This window comes from Aythya fuligula, chromosome 1, assembly GCF_009819795.1.
Source record: "Aythya fuligula isolate bAytFul2 chromosome 1, bAytFul2.pri, whole genome shotgun sequence".
Lineage (NCBI taxonomy): Eukaryota > Metazoa > Chordata > Aves > Anseriformes > Anatidae > Aythya > Aythya fuligula.
Genome location: NC_045559.1, coordinates 204,685,968 through 204,704,881, shown reverse-complemented (window position 1 = coordinate 204,704,881; position 18,914 = coordinate 204,685,968). Strand labels below are relative to the sequence as shown.

General features: G+C 50.1%; 1 protein-coding gene across 1 annotated transcript; it reads left to right on the top strand.

Moving 5' to 3' along the window:
- The first annotated feature begins 1,414 nt into the window (after positions 1 to 1,414).
- MOGAT2 (monoacylglycerol O-acyltransferase 2) lies at positions 1,415 to 18,354 on the top strand. Its single transcript, XM_032207360.1, has 6 exons — positions 1,415 to 1,508; positions 7,371 to 7,549; positions 15,312 to 15,516; positions 16,249 to 16,423; positions 16,582 to 16,781; positions 18,200 to 18,354. Exons 1-6 carry the CDS (start codon positions 1,415 to 1,417, stop codon positions 18,352 to 18,354), a joined length of 1,008 nt encoding a protein of 335 aa, XP_032063251.1.
- Positions 18,355 to 18,914: the final 560 nt, after the last annotated feature.

The window sequence follows — 18,914 nt, the reverse complement described above, 5'->3', positions numbered from 1 at the left end:
GCTTATTGTTTAATTCAGTCTATTAGCTGTATTACTCTGTATCCTGGTTACAACAAGACCCTTGGTTTTCTTGGTCCTCCCATGAGATGATTTCTTTGTTTACCTGAGCAGCTTGTCAGTTCTATAAGGACTCTTTTTTTCTTTTTTTTTTTTTTCCCCAAATTTCTGATTTTTTTCCACGCAAAAAATTGTAGGGCGGAGTTTGATGCACATGTCTTGTCAAAGGTGCAGCGTGTGTACCTGCTTGGAGGCAGAAATGCAAAAAGGAGGCTGTGTTTCCTTTCTCATACAGCCATGTAAGGCTATGCAAGGATGCATATGGACACTTGTCTGCCTCATCCATCCACCTACCCACACATCCATCCACCCTTTCACCCACCCAATCACCCACTCATTCATCCACCCACCCCTTTATCATCCCACCCTCCACTCCATCCATCCCTCCATCCCTCCATCCATCCCTTCACCCCTTCATCTGTCCGTCCATCCGTCCGTCCGTCCATCCATCCATCCATCCATCCATCCATCCATCCATCCATCCATCCATCCATCCATCCATCCATCCCCCCTTCCATCCATCCATCCATCCCCCCTTCCATCCATCCCCATCCTCCATCCATCCTCTGGCAGAGGTGTGAGCCTGCTCGTGCACCCCAGTGAAACACCCGTGCACTGTTTGCATGCCTCCATGGCTCACACTGAAACCCACCCAGCCCTTTGCACGCCCAGCAGGCACAGCCTTGAGCTTTATCTACACACTACACATTTTGAATCATAAAGCCACTCCTCAGAAAAGCATTTTTCCTCCCTCCTCAGTCAATACTGCTCCTGTAGCCTCCTTCCTTACATCTCTCTCTTGCTCTCTCTTGCAGTTGCTTCAGCAAGAAGGGTGGTTGGATTTTCCTTTTCCAAAGCTGTAGTGCTGGAGGAGACTTGCACATGGTCCCTTCAGCTCCGTATCATCAGCAAATACAAGTGTCCTGCCCTTGCTTGGCCCTTCTTCTTGTCCCCACCTGCCATGCACGGGGGGCTTATAGGCAAGGGGGCAATAAAGCACTTGTGGTCGTGCCTGGCTCACATGCACAAGTGTCCGATGATCCCTGGAAGCACCTAAATATGGTGAAATTTGAAGGTGACAGCCACATGAAGGCAGAATTTGGTCCTGACAGGAGTTTAACTCCTAGATTGGGGTGGGGAAAGCTTGAAACCCTCACCGTCTAACCACGTGGTGACTTTCACATTGGCACAAAGCTGGTGACACCTCCCAGCACCGTCCCTCTCCTCCCCGTGCCATTGCACGTTGCACAACCCCCTATACTGTAAGACTGGGTAAATATTGACGGGTGACTTTGCACTTTGCATTCGCCACTTGCCGAGCTTCCTTCTCCTTCTGAGGTGCACACGCAGAGCCAAGATGAAGATCGAGTTCGCTCCGCTCTCTCTGCCGCTGCAGAGAAGGCTTCAGACCGCGTCGGTGGTCCAGTGGGTCTTCAGCTTCCTGGGTCTAGGTAAGAGGCAGCTACTTTTCCCTCTCTGAGGAACCAGAGCAGGTTTTTCCCCAACCCAAGAAGACTGAGGGTCTGGGATTGAAGGAGAGAGGCATTAGAGGGGCATTTAGGGAGCCTGCAGTGATTCGCAAGCCATGTTAGGGCCAGTGGCTAGCAGGAGATGCTACACACATGCTTCTGTCTTTCAGCATGGGTGGCTCCGTCTCACCAAAGCTTCTCCTTTCTCCTCACCATTTTTGTCTCTCCCCACCACCGATCACAGCAGGGTGGCCCCAGGCTGTGTGTCTGTGCTTGGGTATATCTTCAGGTCTTATGCAGCCTTGTGGGGGTTTCAGCTTCTCCTGCTCCTTGGGTTTCATGTTTTCCTGGTCTAAAGTGCTTCCCCACTCAGCATTAGTCATGAGAAATGACATTAGTCATGAGAAATGACATTCCTCTGCCCGAGGGGTGGTGTGATGGGAAGAACACGGGGACTCCACTTTGCAACCCTGGGAACTGAAACCCCACTTTGTGCAGACCCTGCTGCCTACCCCAAAAGGGCAGGTTTGGGGGAAAATCCAGGCAGATTGGAGAGGAAACACAGCAGCAACATGGGCCCCTGACAAACTCGCTGCTTTGTGGAGGGCATCGGTTGCTGTTGGAAATGAGAGATGTGCAGTTATGGATAGGATGGACCAGGCAATCAGAGAATCAGTAAGGTTGGAAAAGACCTCCAAGACCTCCTGGTCCGACCATACTGGTCCAGGTGGTGTGGCTGCTTGCCTGCTTTGTGGCAAAGGCTTGGCCCCTGCTGAGCAACACTCTACGAGATTCTACACTGGAAACCACTCTGCAGAAGGAGATGTGGATGTTGGGAAAGATCTGGAAAGGAACATGAAGCCCTGGATGTGATCAACCAGACTGGGGACATTTTGGGGTGCATTTTGGCTCTTTCCCTACCCCTGTCCCCAGGTTTCCTTCCATGGTGCCTGGCAGGGATAGGAGGCAGTGGAGATGTGGCCGTGATGTTAAGGGATGCAGAAACATGTCCCTTTGTTCCAGCATGGATGCAGCCAGGGCTTAAGGAGTATTAATGATTATTTTCCAGCAAAACAACTTGCACGGTAGGTTTGCCCCTCCTTGGTACCAGGAGCAGGCTGGCACTTGGCTTTTCAGTGATGGAGATGACTGCTGGAGCCAGCTGAAAGCCAAAAGATGGGCAGAAAGGAGAAACCCTTTGTGGTCAGAGGGTAGCATGGATCTGCTCGAAACAGATTCTACCTCCTGCAGGAAAACATGGCTTGCTCCAGGTGAAGATGTGGTGCTTAGGGCATGGTTTAGCGGGTGACTTTGGTAGGGGGATGGTTGGACCTGATGATCTTGGAGGTTTTTTAACCCCCAGGCACAGAGATCAGCTCCTCCTTGAGCAGGGCAGGACCACCATCTGCTCCTCCCTCACTGAGACAGAGCCATGCTTCCTTCTGCAGCCAGAAAAGGGCTCTCGAAAACACACAGCCGCCTGCTGCCAGACATTTCTGCAGCCCTTTGGCTGGAGATCACCCTTCGGCTGCACCGCCGTGGGCTGCAGTTGCCATGGCTGTGCAAATGCATCCCCACGAGGGGCTCGTTTCTCCTTCTCCGCGTCTATTTTGGATGCTGATGGTTGCTGGAAGGGGATTTCATGGTGCAAGGATGGGTAACGCTAACCCATCACGCTATCCAGCTAACGCCATCACTCTAACCAGCCCCTGGCAGGGGCAGGAGTCCTGTGCCCGCTGTCTTTCCAGAGCCAGCACAGCACAGCCAGCCTTTGAACCCTTCCAGTCGGTGAAGCTGGCTCAAAGGGCATGCAGTGCCAGCGTGTGTCAGCCCCTTGGTGGCTGAGAGTAGCCCACAGCCTCGGCTCGTCTGTGCTGAGAGCTCTGGGCTGGCACTGAGGACCACAACGAGCATCTTGCAAATCCTCCTGGCAGCTGCAGCATGAGTCTGACCTGCTCTGGGGCTGCTGCGATGCCCAAAATCTCTTTCTGAAGGCAGCTGTTCCCCTTATTTGAGGCTGAATGAGCAAATTCTGGGTGAGCAGCAGTGTCGGGCCCAACAGCTCTTTAATGGGAGGTGGTTCCTGTGTCGACTTGGCCAAAAAAGTCTTCCATGTGCTTATAGCTCAGGGCTCACGTGGAGCCCATGGCACATATGTGTGTTATATGTGGCATACCCATGGTTTTGGTGCAGCAGGGTTCACCTCTCTGCCAAGCCAGCAGCAGTGCATGCCCAGACCTTTTCCATCCAGTTCTTTTCCACCTCTGTAGCATCTCATCTCCCTTTGGAGATGCATCCTGAAACCTCTGCACCCCTCTGCTCAGCAGATAAACCCTGCAGAGCATCCTCCTCTGGTTTTTGGTTCCCTTTGGAGAGGGACTTGCAGCTCACATTAAATCTACTTAACCCAGGATGCCCACCACCAAAAACTTAATTTTTCCTTCAGGAGGCCCCTTTCTTTGAGGGAAACCTTCTCAGTAAAGTGCCCGGCCTGCAAGGGGAGCCAAGAAGGCCATCAGGTCCATGTGGATGTGCCTTCTCTTTGCTGCCTCCCCTCTGGCCATGGAGATGTGAGGTGCCAGGTCCTGGAGAACAAAATATCCACACACCTCACCATGGACAAGGGCAGAGAAACCTCCTGGCGCCTGGCCTGAACAGAAAATGTGAGGTTTAGGGTCTGTATGGCGCTCTCCTTGCCAAGGGCCCTTTGGTTTTAGGTTGAAGGGGTGTCTCCTCGCTTTCCATGGCAGTGCAGATAGGGCTGTAGACAGTCTCGGCCCAGCCTAGGATTATCTGGCCATTTCCAGATAACCAAACTGATGTGATTGCAAGGACACGGTGCCCTCAGACCCGTGACGATGCCTTCCTCGAAAGTCTCATAAAGACATAAGCCAGGCGGCCTGAAAGGTTGGAGCTTGGGGCTGGGAAACAAGGGGACTATGGGGCAGAGAGGTGGGTATTGTAGGGATGCTATGGCCGAATACTGGAAATAATATTCCCCTCCCTTTCCCTTAAAAAATAATATAAAGGCAATGTTATAACCACATCCCAGTGCCACGTGTGTGCCTCATGCACCTGCAGTCCCCATCCTTGGGATCCCTGGCACCTGTTGGGGCTCAAAGACTGGTTTCCAGTGAACTGGGGACTTGCAGGTTTCTCCCCATCCCCATCACCATGCAGGCTGCCATCGCTTCCAGAAGCTTTCCTGAGACCTGATGGCCCTTTTTGGACTGCTGCGTGGGCACGGCGGGTGGTATGTCGGCTGCAGTTTGGCCCCAGAAGGGAGATATCTGCTGAGATTCCCTGGCCGAGGGCCTAATGCCATGTTCGTTATATCCTTTAAAGTGTACGCCTGGCAGGGAGCCCAGAAAATGACAGTTGTTTGTAGGAAAGCAGATGCCAAGGAAAATACGGCTGTCATCTGCGCAGCTCTGAAGTGGCTGCTGGTTGAGGGAAGGGCAGGCAAGAAACCCGTGGATTTCCTCATCTTCCTTGAGTCAGGAAAGCCTGGGGATCTGTAGAAACCTAAACAAATCTCGGTCCTGCAGCACGATCCTTATCTCTAGCCCTTAACTCAAATGGTTGCAGGATTTGGCCCTTTCTCCCATGGGATGTTATTTTTCAGTGCCTTGTGGATCGGGGATGCTCTGCTCCTGTTGAAGAGTTTGAGGAGAGGACACACGAGTGTCTGTTAGCAAGTCGGGTCCGTGCTGGCGCAGGAATGGGTGCTTCTCTTGCAGCAAGCAGAACGCCATCAGATTTTACAAGCACTTAATATTGAGTGAAGGTCACCGCGTGCAAATCCCGCCCTGCCAAAAAACGTTGCATCACAGATGAACCGAGGGAGAAATTAATTACTATATGCTGCAAGATAAAGCTGAACTTGGACGATAAGTGCCTGGAGCTGGACCGCAGCCACTCCTCCACCGTGCAGGGCATACCTTGAGCTTTGCACGGCGTGATAAAAGGAGAATCAGGCATTGCACAGCTTTGCAGCAGATGTGATGACCTGGCTGGTAGGTGCAGCACAGCCTGCGACCTCCCCGAGCAGCGCTTGTGCGTCGTCTGGACCTTGGAGCTTCCTTTTATGTTGGATGCTGTTTTCCTTGAGAGTTATCAAGATTGTGGTTGTGACTTTTCAAAGGAGTGGCACCAGCAGCAGCAGTTTGTCCCGACCTGGAGCTTTGAGGAACTGTGCAGAGCTCTGCAGTGCTTCCCCGTGCTCTGCACCCAGGTGCTTGCTTTTGCCTTCCCATTCAAACACTGCTCCCTGCAGTGCTCCTGCCTGCATGAGGACATGAAATCCCATTTCAGCTTTAAGAAGGTTTAGGATCCTGTTAGATTATTCCTTTTTTTTTATTATTATTATTTTTTTTCCCAGTAGGAATTATCAGTACCATCATGCCAGCACTTTAAAAAAAGTGGCGTTTATTTGTTCGAACACACAAAGCTCTGGGATCAGGGCGACTTACGACAAAAATAGACTGCAGACCAAATCTACTTATCCTTATCAAGATATTCTCTTCCACCGAGAACACGTGAAATGCTCCCAAAACCTGAAAGAGGTCAGGCATCAGGGACAGCATCATAGAAAAACACATTTTTTTTTTAGAGAAAACTGCATTGAGGCTCGTCCCTTGGTCCCTTCATAGTAAAAGCAACAAGGAATTAAAAGGAGACCTCAATATATAGCGTCATATACCTATTTTCTGGTAGAACAAAACACAGAACACACCACCCATGGTGTAATCCATGAGCTGGGGAAGGCAAATACATTATTTTTGCTCAGTCTTTCCCTTCTCAGACAGCACCCTAATGGACAGGGCCACCAAGGCTTCCAGGGGGACACGTGGAGAGGACACAGCTCTGCTATTTCCCAGGCACTTTGCAGGGTATCTGCTTTACCCAGTGGTCACCAGTGCTTCCCAGTTTCTGTGCAGACACCCAGTGCTGGGCTCGGGTGGGATTTGATATGCCAAACGATGCTTGTTGGCACACAGACTTTTCTTCTCTTGTTTTCCTGCCAAAACGCAGGGTGAGAGGGAGGCAGGAGGTAGAGGACAACGCTGAGCACTGACTGGAAGCAACGCAGGAAGGTCTTTAATGACTTGGGAAAGTCCCAAGTCATTAATGAGTTGGGGAATGAAGTAGAGCATGCTTATAAAATCTGTGATGACACCAAGCTGAAAGGACTGAAAATCCTCTGCAGGCCAAGATTGGGGCTTAAAGTGAGCCCAAGAAGTGGAGGAAAAGGTCCAGAATCAATAAGAAAGAAAAAATCAATAAAAAGTAAACTCTCATACATGGGAAGATAAAAATGAAATAATCGTGGACAGTAATTCAAAATGAGGAAACTGTGGCTCAGGACAAAGTGGTCAGGGTTGTGCAGACAGAACACGGTGCCCTGGTTTGCTGCCATCCCAAAATGCCAGGTACCATCTGGGGATGTTAACAGGAGCATTGGGATAAAACACAGACATTAATACGGCAGAGGTTGGAGCAAAGGAATGGAGATGGGGTCTGCAAGACCTTCTGCAGACAGAAGTCCATCAGTCTGGAGGGAAGAGGGGGAAAGAGATGGAGAAATTTGGAGAAATAGATGGCTCTGCGAGGACTGGGGTTAAGCTGCTCTGCAGTTCCTGGGGCAGATAGGAAAAATAAAACAACATCTCTTTGTATCAAAGGTGCCTTACAATGATAAAATAATCCAGAACTGAGCTCAGCTCAAGCTTGGGCTCCATGTGAGGGCCAAACAGACTGAGTCCCTTCAGGAGAACCATTCCTAACCGTTCCCACCTAACTCATCCCCCCAACTCACCGCTGCTTTTCCCTCTCTCCTCCCAGCACAGTGCTGCGTAGCTCTCTTCATCGGCCTCCTGTTCACACGTTTTTGGCTGCTCAGTGCCCTCTACGCCGCGTGGTGGCTCACGGACAGGGAAGCACCCAGCAGAGGAGGGAGACGGAGCCAGCTCTTACGGAACAGCATCGTCTGGAGATACATGAGGGACTATTTCCCCGTCACGGTGAGTGCTGCCGATCCCTTTGGCTTTTAGCGATTTTGGGGACCAACCTCTAAGGGCCAGCCTCAGGACCTCCTTTGTGCTTGGAGGTGGCATGGGGAGGAGGTGTTTGGAGGTCAGCGATGAAGGCAGGAGGCCAAAATTGTCCTCCCAGCTCTCCGAATGACTTCATGACCCAATATCATCCCAATCACATCCTTTAATCACCTTTTACGCACCCATTTAACCTTGCTGCGTTCCAGCAGATGGGGACATCTCCCCCGGCCCATTTCCCATGATATATTGCAATTCATCTGCTCTTCTGTGCCCAGCACTTACCCAGTGGACGTAGAGACATATTTTGACCAAAGCCTGCAAGATCAGCCTTCTCTACTGGAGAAGAGGCTGGATGGTCAAAGCAGAGTTGTCCTGGGCAGTATCACAGAGATGCCATTTCTCTGAAAGGGATTTTCATATTTCCTGACTTACTTTAGTGCATGTGGCAGGCTTTTACCCTCAGTCTTTATTTAGTTTCCCCCTGGCATGACACAAATGCATGGACCATGATGAAGTCCTTCCTCTGAGCCATCACAGGTCTGTGCGTAGCTGAGCAAGGCACCAGCATGGGCTATGCAAGGGAGAGTGTTTTCAGGGTAAATCAAGCCACGCTTTACTCTGGGAATTTAAAAGATAATTCCCTAGAGGAAACATTGCAGCCGAGTGCCAAAGTCAGCACTGTCCAATGTCCACATCTCCCTTGCAGCTTGTGACTTGCCATACAGGGATTTTTTCTCTGGAAGGCATCTTTTAGTGCACATCCTCTATAATGCTTGGACTGGACTGCTGCTGCCACTGCCCTTTCTTGAAAGACACATGATAAAGCAAGCCCTGAAAGTAAGGAGGTTAATTCAGGGCAGAAATAAGGGCTGAACAACAACAACAACAACAACAACAACAACAACAACAACAACAAATAGATGGGGTCTGTCTGGATCTCTCTTACCATTTCTGAATGGATCCAATGCATGCTTGTATTATAGCAACTCACTTGGGCATATCTGCCACCAAAATGATGGTGCCTAAGGTGTGTCTTTTGATGTCATGTCACCCCTTTTTGCCAGTCACAGTTCAGTAGCATACTGATCCCAGTGCTGCAGGCAAAATGTGGGCTTTGTCACCCTGTTACACAGACGGCGTGTCCCAGCAAACATTGCTCCTTGTCATCAGAGTGGAAACACCACTCTGTTCTGGAGGAAGCACCTCCAGAATACTCCAAAATCAAATGTTGCGCCAGGAAAAGCAGAGCTTTTTGATTTCTCCTTTGTTCCACCACCCCTCATTTTAATTTTCATCCCATCCTGGTATGACTCTTGGGGTGGTGCAGGTGAAGAAGCAAAAGGCTGTGACTGTGTCCAGTTAGTGGAAGTGTGCAAACAGGGATCGCCTCTCACCAGATCGGGGTACAACTGGTAGAAATAGATGTGCTGGGCTTAACTGGACCATCACCTCTGTCCTCACTGCTGGAGATGATTTAATTTTGTGCTGGAAGCTGGCAAATGCTAGCCAGGCTTGTCCAGGCCCTTTTCCAGGGCCCTTATTGGGAGCTTTTGCAGTGATTTAAGGGTTTTTGGTTAAGCCGCAAGGCCAGCCCCCCAAAAGTACATCAGAGTCTCCTGGGGAGGGATGGGAACCCAAGCTAGGAGAGCTCCTGATGGGTTTTACCATAAGGGACACATAGTGCATTGCAGCATTTAATAGGAAACCCCAAATGGGTTCCTGAGTAATTATTTTAAGGTTAGAATTGCTGTGAGCTATCCACATGGCTATATTTAATATATATTCTGTCGTTTGTTTCTGGCCATTAAGCCTCAGTTTGAGCAGTGTCAGACCAACCTCTCTGCCAACACATAGCTGCTACCTGAGCCCAGAGACACCTCTTCTGGCCGTGTACAGCCCCTCCTGGGGCTGTCCGTCTGTCCTTCCCTCCCTGGGTGGCACAGCCAGGAGGAAAGACCAGCAGAGGGAGCATGGCTACTGGTTTTGGCTGCAGCTCTCTGGTTCTGGGTGCAGTCAGGCAGGGTTTCATAGGATCACGGAATCATTAGGGTTGGAAAAGCCCTCCAAGATCATCTGGTCCAACCACCCCCCTACCACCAATGTCACCACCAAACCCTGTCCCCAAGCACCACGTCCAACCTCTCCTTGAACACCCCCAGGGATGGTTGGAGGAGCCTTTGTCCTTGCTGGTATAGAAGTCACAGAGGGTCCAAAAAAGCACGGTGGAAAACTTGCCTTGTTTCATACCCCACCTCCTAGCTTTTTTTTTTTTCCCCAAATTTGCTTTTTTCCTTGTGTGACTGACATTTCATTTCATACCTCCAAGCATGGGCTGATTTGCTCCTAGCAGCGTGGAAATTAAGCACTGTAAAGATTTTTTTTTTTTTTTTTCCCATCCCATACACCACTTTCACAAGGACCTGAGTTTAGTTTGAGCACACCCAGCCTCACGCTCCACCCTGCCCAAAAAAAAACAGCAAGAATGGGAATAAATTGGGAGCGGGATTTGGGGGGCACCCAGCACCGTGGGCTGTGTTTGTGCGTAGATTGAGTTCGTTCAGCCCCATGAGGATTAGGTATTCTGGGAAGATTAAACGTGGCTCCTAATCCTCCCCAATCCCTGGTCAAGTGTCAGGGTTTGGAGGTGGGGAGGCAGCAAGAGCTGCCTGCGCCGCTCTGCCCTCTGGTATTTCAAGGAGGGGATTTAAACGCTGCTTTTACAGGATCTCGGGGCATGTTGACGGCTGCGGAAGGGAAGAGAGGTTGGGACGAGCATCTGTTTTCTGGGGATTAAGGCAGAGAGAAGTCGCACTTTGCTGCAGCAAGCGTCTGCCACGCAGGAGCCTGCAGGCTGCGAGCGCGGGCGAGGAGCACCCTCTGCCGATCCTACCCGTGCAGAAGAAAAAAAAAAAAAAAAAAACACAAAACAAAAAACAAAAACGCTTTGCTGCTCGGTTTTGCTCCTTGGAGCTCAGCCTATTTTAGTTAGGGGATTGGCGATAATAGGGTCAGGCAGGATCCGAATGATTTGGGGTGATTTTAAAAGGCAGGTGAGAAATAAAGCGTGGAAAATCCAGGGGAGTGCCCAAGACCTTGCCCAGAAAGATTATTTCTGCTTCATCCCCCTGTATTTCAACTTCTCTTCTCTTCTCTTCTCTTCTCTTCCCTTCCCTTCTCTTCCCTTCCCTTTTCCCTTCCCTTCCCTTCCCTTCCCTTTCCTTTCCATAACCACACGATATGACTGCAGTACATGTTGGGCTCAGCTGAGTCTTAGAAGGGGGGGAAATATCCCAAAATGAATCTCTCCGGGCAGTCCGTGGTTGAGCAGGTATCGGTGATGCCTGCTGGGGGTTGATGGTTCCTCCATAGAGATTTTGGATACCGTGGCTGGCCCTACCTATGCTGTGCTCAATAAACAGGCAGTAATGTGCCTGCCACTGCCAGGTCTCTGCCCAAACCCTCATCTCCATTCACACCTCTCCTTCTCCACCAGAAGGATCATCTGTTATCATTGTGACCCCTTTATCATGAAGAATACACCCAGTGCTAAAATAAGAACAAATTCCTTCATCATGTGGCCAAGAAATCGCACACCTTCACTGCTTCTTCTCCCCAGCCCCAACCCCTCCAGCCAGCATAAGGCTGCTGTCACCAGCCTGCCTCCAGGTCATTGTTAACCTCTGAGAAGCACCAGGAATGTGAAAAAGGGGAGGACTTAGAGAGACAAATCTTGTCTTCATGTTCTGTCATCATTCACAGCAACCCCAGCAGGCTCCCAGCGGCTTTATTTGGGGCAACCTGAGAGGTTCCTACTGTGTGGAGAAGGTCCCTGTGGTCTTCATGGTGCTGTTTCCCCCTCTTGAGGAGCCACAGGAGATTTCTGACCGGCTGTGGGGTTATCTAAGTGCCAGCTGGACCTGGTTATCCACAGCACCTGGCAGAGCCTCCACTTCTGCTGTTGTGCTTGGCCACTCGTTGGCTTTCTTTTCGTTGCTGTTTGCAGAAATAAAACGCATCACTGGAGACATTGCGGACCCCTAGGAGCTCTGCTTTGGGATGGTTCCATCCCTTAGCTCATTCATTCTCACAATTGCATAAACCATGACTGGGGTTATTGTGTGTTGGGGTACGTAGGAGGCGTTGCAGGGTGGGAGAGGTCCAAGCCCTCGTGAACCAGGGCTTGCCAGGAACGTTCTCTGTCTTTTCCTGGGAGCAGGGTACTATGTGTAACTGGGGATCTTGTGTCGTGGCCCATGACGTTAAATATAATTTCTGATTTCGAGTACTCTTGGCTATTCATTTGGCTTCCTTCTGTTGGTTGAGGAGAGAAGAAGGCAAACACAGCGCACAGCCAAGTGACCTGCCCACCTCCCTTCTTGGTTAAATTCCTCCTTCTTTGTTCCTCCAGTGGTTTCATCCTGCAGAGACACTGGCTGCATGCCTCCTCCCATGGGAGATGCTCTTTGGAGGTGCCTGGTGGACAGCAAGGCACCTGGGTCTTTGCTTAGAGTAAAATTGAACAGAAGTTTACCCTGCTTAAAAGCAGATGAATGGGTATAGCATCATTGAAAGTGGAGTTTGGGGTCAGGGTGGGATAGAAATACAATAGCAGCGCTGCAATATCTGCAAGCACCCATGCTCATCACAGCCTGGCTCCTTCTAATTCCCCGCTTAACCACTTCTGGCTCCCTCCAGCCCTACAGACAAGGCTGGCTTTGGGGCTGGGAATCGCTCTGTCCCCAGGACACGCTGGTGTAAACCTCTGGGCTCAGAGAGGGATTTATTTTCACACCAGCTTCCTACTTTGTTGCATTTGGAGTAAAACAGTCCAGGTGACACCCAAAAACCCCCAGCCACGTCTCGAGGGGTGAATTAAAACCTCCTCGTTAGACCAGCGCTGAACTCCTGTGCTGATACAGTCACTCAGAAGCCCTAATTCCAATTAGCTTAATTCCCCTCCAAAATGAATTAAAAATCCAAAACAAATACCAAACGAAGGCCACTTTAATTCCAGCTAAGAGCATCTACTGGGGATGTTAATACGGTTTAACTAATCCAGTTTAAAATTAAGTATGCCTGAGATCCTCACCGCTACGTGGTCTCTTATCAGAGCTGCAGTTCTGCGCGTGCAGTCCCCTAACGTGGCTGAGGATGGCACGTGGGGCAAATCTCAGCAGTCCTCGGTAGGAGCCGGGGGATCTGGGGCAGGGTTTCACCCACCTCTTGGACCCATGTTTGTGTAGACAGGGTAAGGGGAGGGTTTGCTACCGAGAAGTCACTGAACAATTGCAGCTATCAAAGCATTTATCCATGGGGAAGGGTAAAGCAGACCCCATCCTTCAAATCCAAATTAAAGTTTGAGTAGGGAGGGCCGTGATAACCGCAGATCTGGGATGGAGAAGGCTTTCTGCCCTGCACCCAAGCCTCCCAAACCCACCACTAAAAGCCAACAGCAGCTCTTTGCCTTGGGGCCACGGGTCATAGGCATTAGCTTGGCACCCAGCAGACAGCACCGGGATCAGGAACTGGTCTCGCCCTACTAAGAAATCTCCGTGCCAAGATCTTGTCTCCCTTAGATGTTTGCACACAAACCAGCTTGGCTGCACCCTCGAGTCCTTTGGCAATGATTAAAAGCTCAACTCACCCAGAAAGCCCGGGGCAGCAGGCACTATCCGGCAGGTGCAGAAGTGGCAGGAGCCAGGAGGAGGAGGAGAGTGCCACCCCTCTGCACCTCAACCCCAGCCCCGCAGCCCCCAGGCAGACCGGTTAAGCATTTTGGGGCCAGAACAGACAAAATGTGGGCTGTGTGGCATCAGGTATTAACTTTCCTGGAGGACAGGGAGCAGCCCATTGTGTGTGACCTCTGGCAGGAGGAGGAAGGAGTGAACAAACAGAGGGATAAAACAAGTGGGAGGATTGAATTACTGCATTAAAGAGTTTCCAGAAGGGTGGTTTGGCGTTCAGGGGACCGACCTATGGCTTAAGAGACGTTGCCCAGGTCTCTTGTCTGCGACAGGTTTCCTTTCTGACCTTGTTCAAGCTCCTTCGTTTCTCAGTAAGCTCTGGCCCAAACCAGGAGCAGACACTGTGACAAGGACGGGGACCTTCCCTCCCCTCTGGATTACAAAGCTGGAAGAGGCAATTAAATCACCAAAGCCACTCAGGTGTGGGCAGTGCTGCTGCAGATACATCGACTAGATCCATCAACCCTTGAGCAACCAGGCTCCTACCCTCTTATTGCTCATGGCTTAGAGCCAGGAGCTGGATACGTGGATTAGGTTCAAGCCCCATAAATCATAGGTGATTCTAAAGGCCCAAAGCTATGGTTGGTGGGGATACAGATTTAGTGTCATTGAGGCCACTAGGGATGCAAAGATTCACGTATCAGAAGCAGATCTGTTATCCAGGAGCATTGCTAAAACAACTGGCATTGCTTTTAGCTTTGTTTGTGGCCATAAATAGCCTAAAAAAAATAAAAAATAAAAAATAATAATAATGTGGTAATGCAGAGAAATATGAAAAATCTGGCAGCTGAAAATAGGTATGCACTACCACAGGTAAAATACATCACAGGGTGATCTCAGTGGAAAGCATCAAGAGGAAACATGAGCACTCAGAAACAGAGCTGGGAAGGAATTGCTTGGTTACGTGTAGCCAAAGCAATTCCTCCTGTAAGCCTCACTTGGCTGCTGGTTTGAAAAATGGTTTTGAAAGCTACAGTGCTGTCACCCCCATAAATTGGAGCATGGCTGCAATCCTAGGACAGAGCCTCCCTCTTCTCTTCTCTTCTCTTCTCTTCTCTTCTCTTCTCTTCTCTTCTCTTCTCTTCTCTTCTCTTCTCTTCTCTTCTCTTCTCTTCTCTTCTCTTCTCTTCTCTTCTCTTCTCTTCTCTTCTCTTCTCTTCTCTTCTCTTCTCTTCTCTTCTCTTCTCTTCTCTTCTCTTCTCTTCTCTTCTCTTCTCTTCTCTCACTCAGGGACAAAAGGCAGGAGGCCAACAATGAGGGAAACGAGCTGAAATCACTCAAAAAATGAGCACATCATGGCAGGGGCTCATCACCACAGCCCCCCTCTGCCCACCTCTACACCCAGGCACCGTTGTTTGCTCGCTCCCCTCATTAGCAGCAGGCACAGACGGACAGTCAACAGTGCTGTAGGACAGGTGGGAAATTGGCCGTGATGTGACAAGGTTAAAAACAGACCCTCGTGACTCTCACCCATTCTCTTCCACGAAAGTGCACGCACCATTAGCTGCAACCTGCCTACGGACAGGAGTGGGGCACTTGAAGGGTTGGCGGGGAGAAGCACACCGAGCACATTTCTTTTCCTTATTGGAAAATGGACAGGAGGAGGTTTTAAAGAAAAGAGGTTCCCAACAGCATTGAGGCCAGATGAAAGCAGCATGGGCTTTGGGCACCCAGATCAGGTAGGAGGTGTAGATCATCAAGTTGGGCTAGGTGATCATTGAAGGCCCCTTCCAACCCCAATTTATGAGTCTACGATTAAAGAACTGTGCCACTGGAACAGTCATTTTGGGCCACAGGATGGGGGACAATACAATAACAGGCAACAAAATACATCGTAGGGAAAAAAAATCGGAGTTTTTCAGTTGACCTTTCCCAGCAGAAGGCATGGGGGGTGCCAGGGCCCCCACCCCGAGAGCCCCGCTGCCATAGCCAATGCTCCATCCCCAAGGTGATGGCACTAACTCATGGCCCATCCCTGTGCCCAGCTGGTGAAGACGGCGGAGCTGGACCCCAGGCAGAACTACCTGATGGGATTCCACCCCCACGGGGTGCTGGCCGTGGGAGCCTTTCTCAATTTCTGCACGGAGGCCTCAGGGTTTTCCACGCTCTTCCCGGGCATCACCCCGCACCTGATGATGCTCTCCATGTGGTTTCGTGTCCCCTTCCTCAGGGACTACCTGATGGCTGGAGGTAAGCACAACAGCAGAGGGAAAAGTGGGTGAATTGGGTGATTTTGAGGGAAAGAAGGGTGAAAGCACCAGGGAGGCTTGAGATGATCAAGGGGAGCGTTTGTCTCCATCTGTGGCCAACCTGATCCCATCCATGGACTTGGGCACTGGAGGTGGCACCCAAAGTCTCTCTGAAGTTAAATAGCTAGTTTTCTGTTTACCAAACAGAAAAGTATGTTTTATGTTTTTTAAGTTTTCTGTTTAACCAAAACAACATTGTTTTGCTGGTTCTGAATTACAGATTTCTAATTTTTGTAAGCACATAACATCAGGGGGGGCAAAACTGCACCAAATGTCACTTTTAAATAACAACAGGCACTGAAATTCCTGTGTTTTAAGCCAACATTTCACTGACTCTGGAAGGATTCAGGGTGGGACATGGTTTAATCTGACAACAAGCTGAAACAGATTTTCCCTGCAGCTAGTTTTCAGTTTACTTTTTTTCCTATGTTTTTTTCCCTGTTTCTCGCTTGTAGGCCAGACAGCAAAAAAAATCAAATAAAAAATGTATTAACAGGGCAGAGCCATGCATGAATCCAGCAGCGCTCTGGAGAGCTGGGCTGAGATTTACCAGAGCGTAGGAAAACTGTGCAAATAAACACTGAGCACCTCTCCAGAGCTGGATAATGGGGAAAAATGGGAGGAAAACACAGTTAGCCAGGTTGTTATTTTTTTCTTCCTTTCTACCTCCCAGGCCTTGTGTCCTCTGACAAGGAGAGTGCATCCCACGTGCTTCAGAGGCCAGGTGGGGGGAACCTGCTGACCATCATCGTTGGTGGGGCTCAGGAGGCTCTGGATGCCCGCCCGGGATCCTACACCTTGCTGCTGAAGAATAGGAAGGGATTTGTCCGTGTGGCCATCGAGCAAGGGTGATGCAAGGGATGGGGTCAGGGGGTGCTTGAGGAGGGATGCTCTGGGCTGTGGGTGGTCACTGGGATGTTCCTGGTGAGTTGAGCGGGTGGTGAAGGAGTCTGGGGATGGGTTTTGTTAATCTTCATGGCCACATGTTGGGTTTGTCTCCCCACAGCACCCCGCTGGTCCCCACTTTTTCATTCGGGGAGAACGACCTCTTTGAGCAAGTGAGAAACCCCAAGGGCTCCTGGCTGCGGCGGCTCCAGCACCGGCTCCAGCAGGTGATGGGCGTCTCCCTTCCCCTCTTCCATGCAAGAGGCATCTTCCAGTACAGCTTTGGGCTGATCCCCTACCGCCGGCCCATCTACACCGTTGGTAAGTCCCTCCCCAGCACAAGGTTGGCCAAAGAGGGGATCAGGGATTTATTTTGGGCTGGGACACCATGCCAGAGAGCACAAGATGCCATGGGCTAGCAAACTGTTGAGCATCTCCAACTGCTCACCCATCTTGGCTTTCCAGACTTGACATAGCTTTTTATAAAAAGCTCCTGGTTTTGGGACAAGGTTTCCCTAAGATAGCAAAATTCCCCAGCAAAAGATGCAAAGAAAATCTTAAAAATGTAATTGGGGGAGAGTGCCTGAGCCTGTGGGCAGCTCTGGAGGCTGTGACATGATGAGTTCAGCTGAACGTGGTGTTGGAGCATCTTCAGAGCAAATGAGATAGCCCAGAGAAAGAATAACACGTGGGTCCCTACATACACTGCTCTGGGACCCAGGCTTGGTCTTGCCGCACAACCCAGCCCATCTGAACTGCAATGAGAAAGTCTCAGAGCAAACATTTTGCCAACCCCAGCCCCAGCACACCTCCTGGGTGCGAACCCCTGTGGTAGATTTGGGTTGAACTTCCTCCAAGCCGATTCCAGAAGCACAAGTAGGACAACACCAACGTGGTTTGCAGGTTTGCTCAGCACCGAGTGCAGGTGCAGCCACAAACCCCAACCTACCCCCAATAACAAACCCCATGAACAAGCAGGGCTGGTTTGACCAGAGACCATACCAAGCCTCAAGAAAATCGTTGGTTTTGGTGAAATTCCATCCGCTTTCAACAACTCCAAGCTTGGATCCTCAACGCTGTTGATGGTCTGCGAATCAGCCTAATTACAGAGGCTGTTTGAAGAGGCCAGAGCTCACCCCACTGATCAGGTTTGACAGCCAGCAATTACTCCTAATTGTTTTACAACCCGGTTGGATTGTCTCAATGGTTTTACAGCAGTATCACAAAGGATCTTCATTAGGCTGATGAGGAGCACTCTTACCCGATGACGGAGCCCTCTGCCGCTTGGCAAACACAATTAGGGGAAGAGCACAGAGCAAGAGAGGTAGCTCAGGGCCTTCCCTGTCCCCTGCTGCTGGTGACTGTGGGAGATGGGAAGGGTTTTTTCCAGTGCTGGCGATCAAATTATTTAGTTTAGCCCTGGAAAAAAAGTAATTGAGATGTTAGGAGTAGCTGTAGGGAGTGCATGGGGATGCATCTTTTTTCACTTCAAAGAGCTTTGCAGAGGGTATCAACCAACTCTGCAGGTGGGGAAACTGAGGCAAAGAGAGATGAGACCCAGGAGAGGCAGGAGCTGAACCTCCACCTCCCACCCCCTTGGCTGTGCTGTCTCCCAGAGGAGACACGACCAGTCCTATCGATCTGCCCACCGTGTCCTTGGAAAAGTGGCACCCACCTCTGGGATAAGGCATGCTAAGCATCCAGAGGGACCTGACCGAATCTTTGTGCTCCCTTTCCAGTTGGGAAACCAATCCCAGTGCAGAAGAAGTACAAGCCGTCCGAGGAAGAAGTTGATCGAGTCCACCAGAAATACCTGGAAGAGCTGTGCAAGCTCTTTGAGGAGCATAAAGCTAAATACAACGTCCCAGAAGACAGTCACCTCGAATTTATATAGAGCTCCTCACTGGAGGTGGAGTCGTGGAGGCCAGGCTCCAAGTTTTCCCCTGTCTCTGGGACTACCTCACATCCTCCCTTTAGTCACAGGTAACACATGGGCCATGCAGCGTGGGGAGAAGGACTTGGTTTTCCCAGCATTTGTGTGGGTCAGAAGCAGAGTTTTCATTTCTTCTCCCTGAAGGACACACACAAGATAACAAGAGAACAAAATCCCATCACTATTGAACCAGCACTATTGAAACCAGCACTACTGAAACCCCCCAGCAGAAAAGTCACACTTCCAGCCTGTTTTGCAGGCCAGTTTTTGAAGATATTTCCCGGCAGAAATAAATTATTGTTTCCTTTGTGTTTAGTTCAAGTTTCATATTCACAGCCTAGCTAAGAAAAACATCATGCTGGAAAAAGTCTGTTCCTCAAGGATATTTAAAAGGATATAAAGAGCTTTATTATAAAACAAAACTTTTTTTTTTTTTTCAGTTTTCTGGCTTCAGGGAAAATTTTCAGCATTGCTTCAAATAACAGATGGGAATCTCTCTTAATGCCTTGGTCAGGGAGAGG

Coding starts and splice junctions, on each gene's coding strand:
- MOGAT2 (XM_032207360.1), top strand. CDS start 1,415: ATGAAGATCGAGTTCGCTCCGCTCTCTCTGCCGCTGCAGAGAAGGCTT. Junction 16,424..16,581: donor CGTGTGGCCATCGAGCAAGG/GTGATGCAAGGG, acceptor GTCTCCCCACAG/CACCCCGCTGGTCCCCACTT. Junction 16,782..18,199: donor CCGGCCCATCTACACCGTTG/GTAAGTCCCTCC, acceptor CTCCCTTTCCAG/TTGGGAAACCAATCCCAGTG.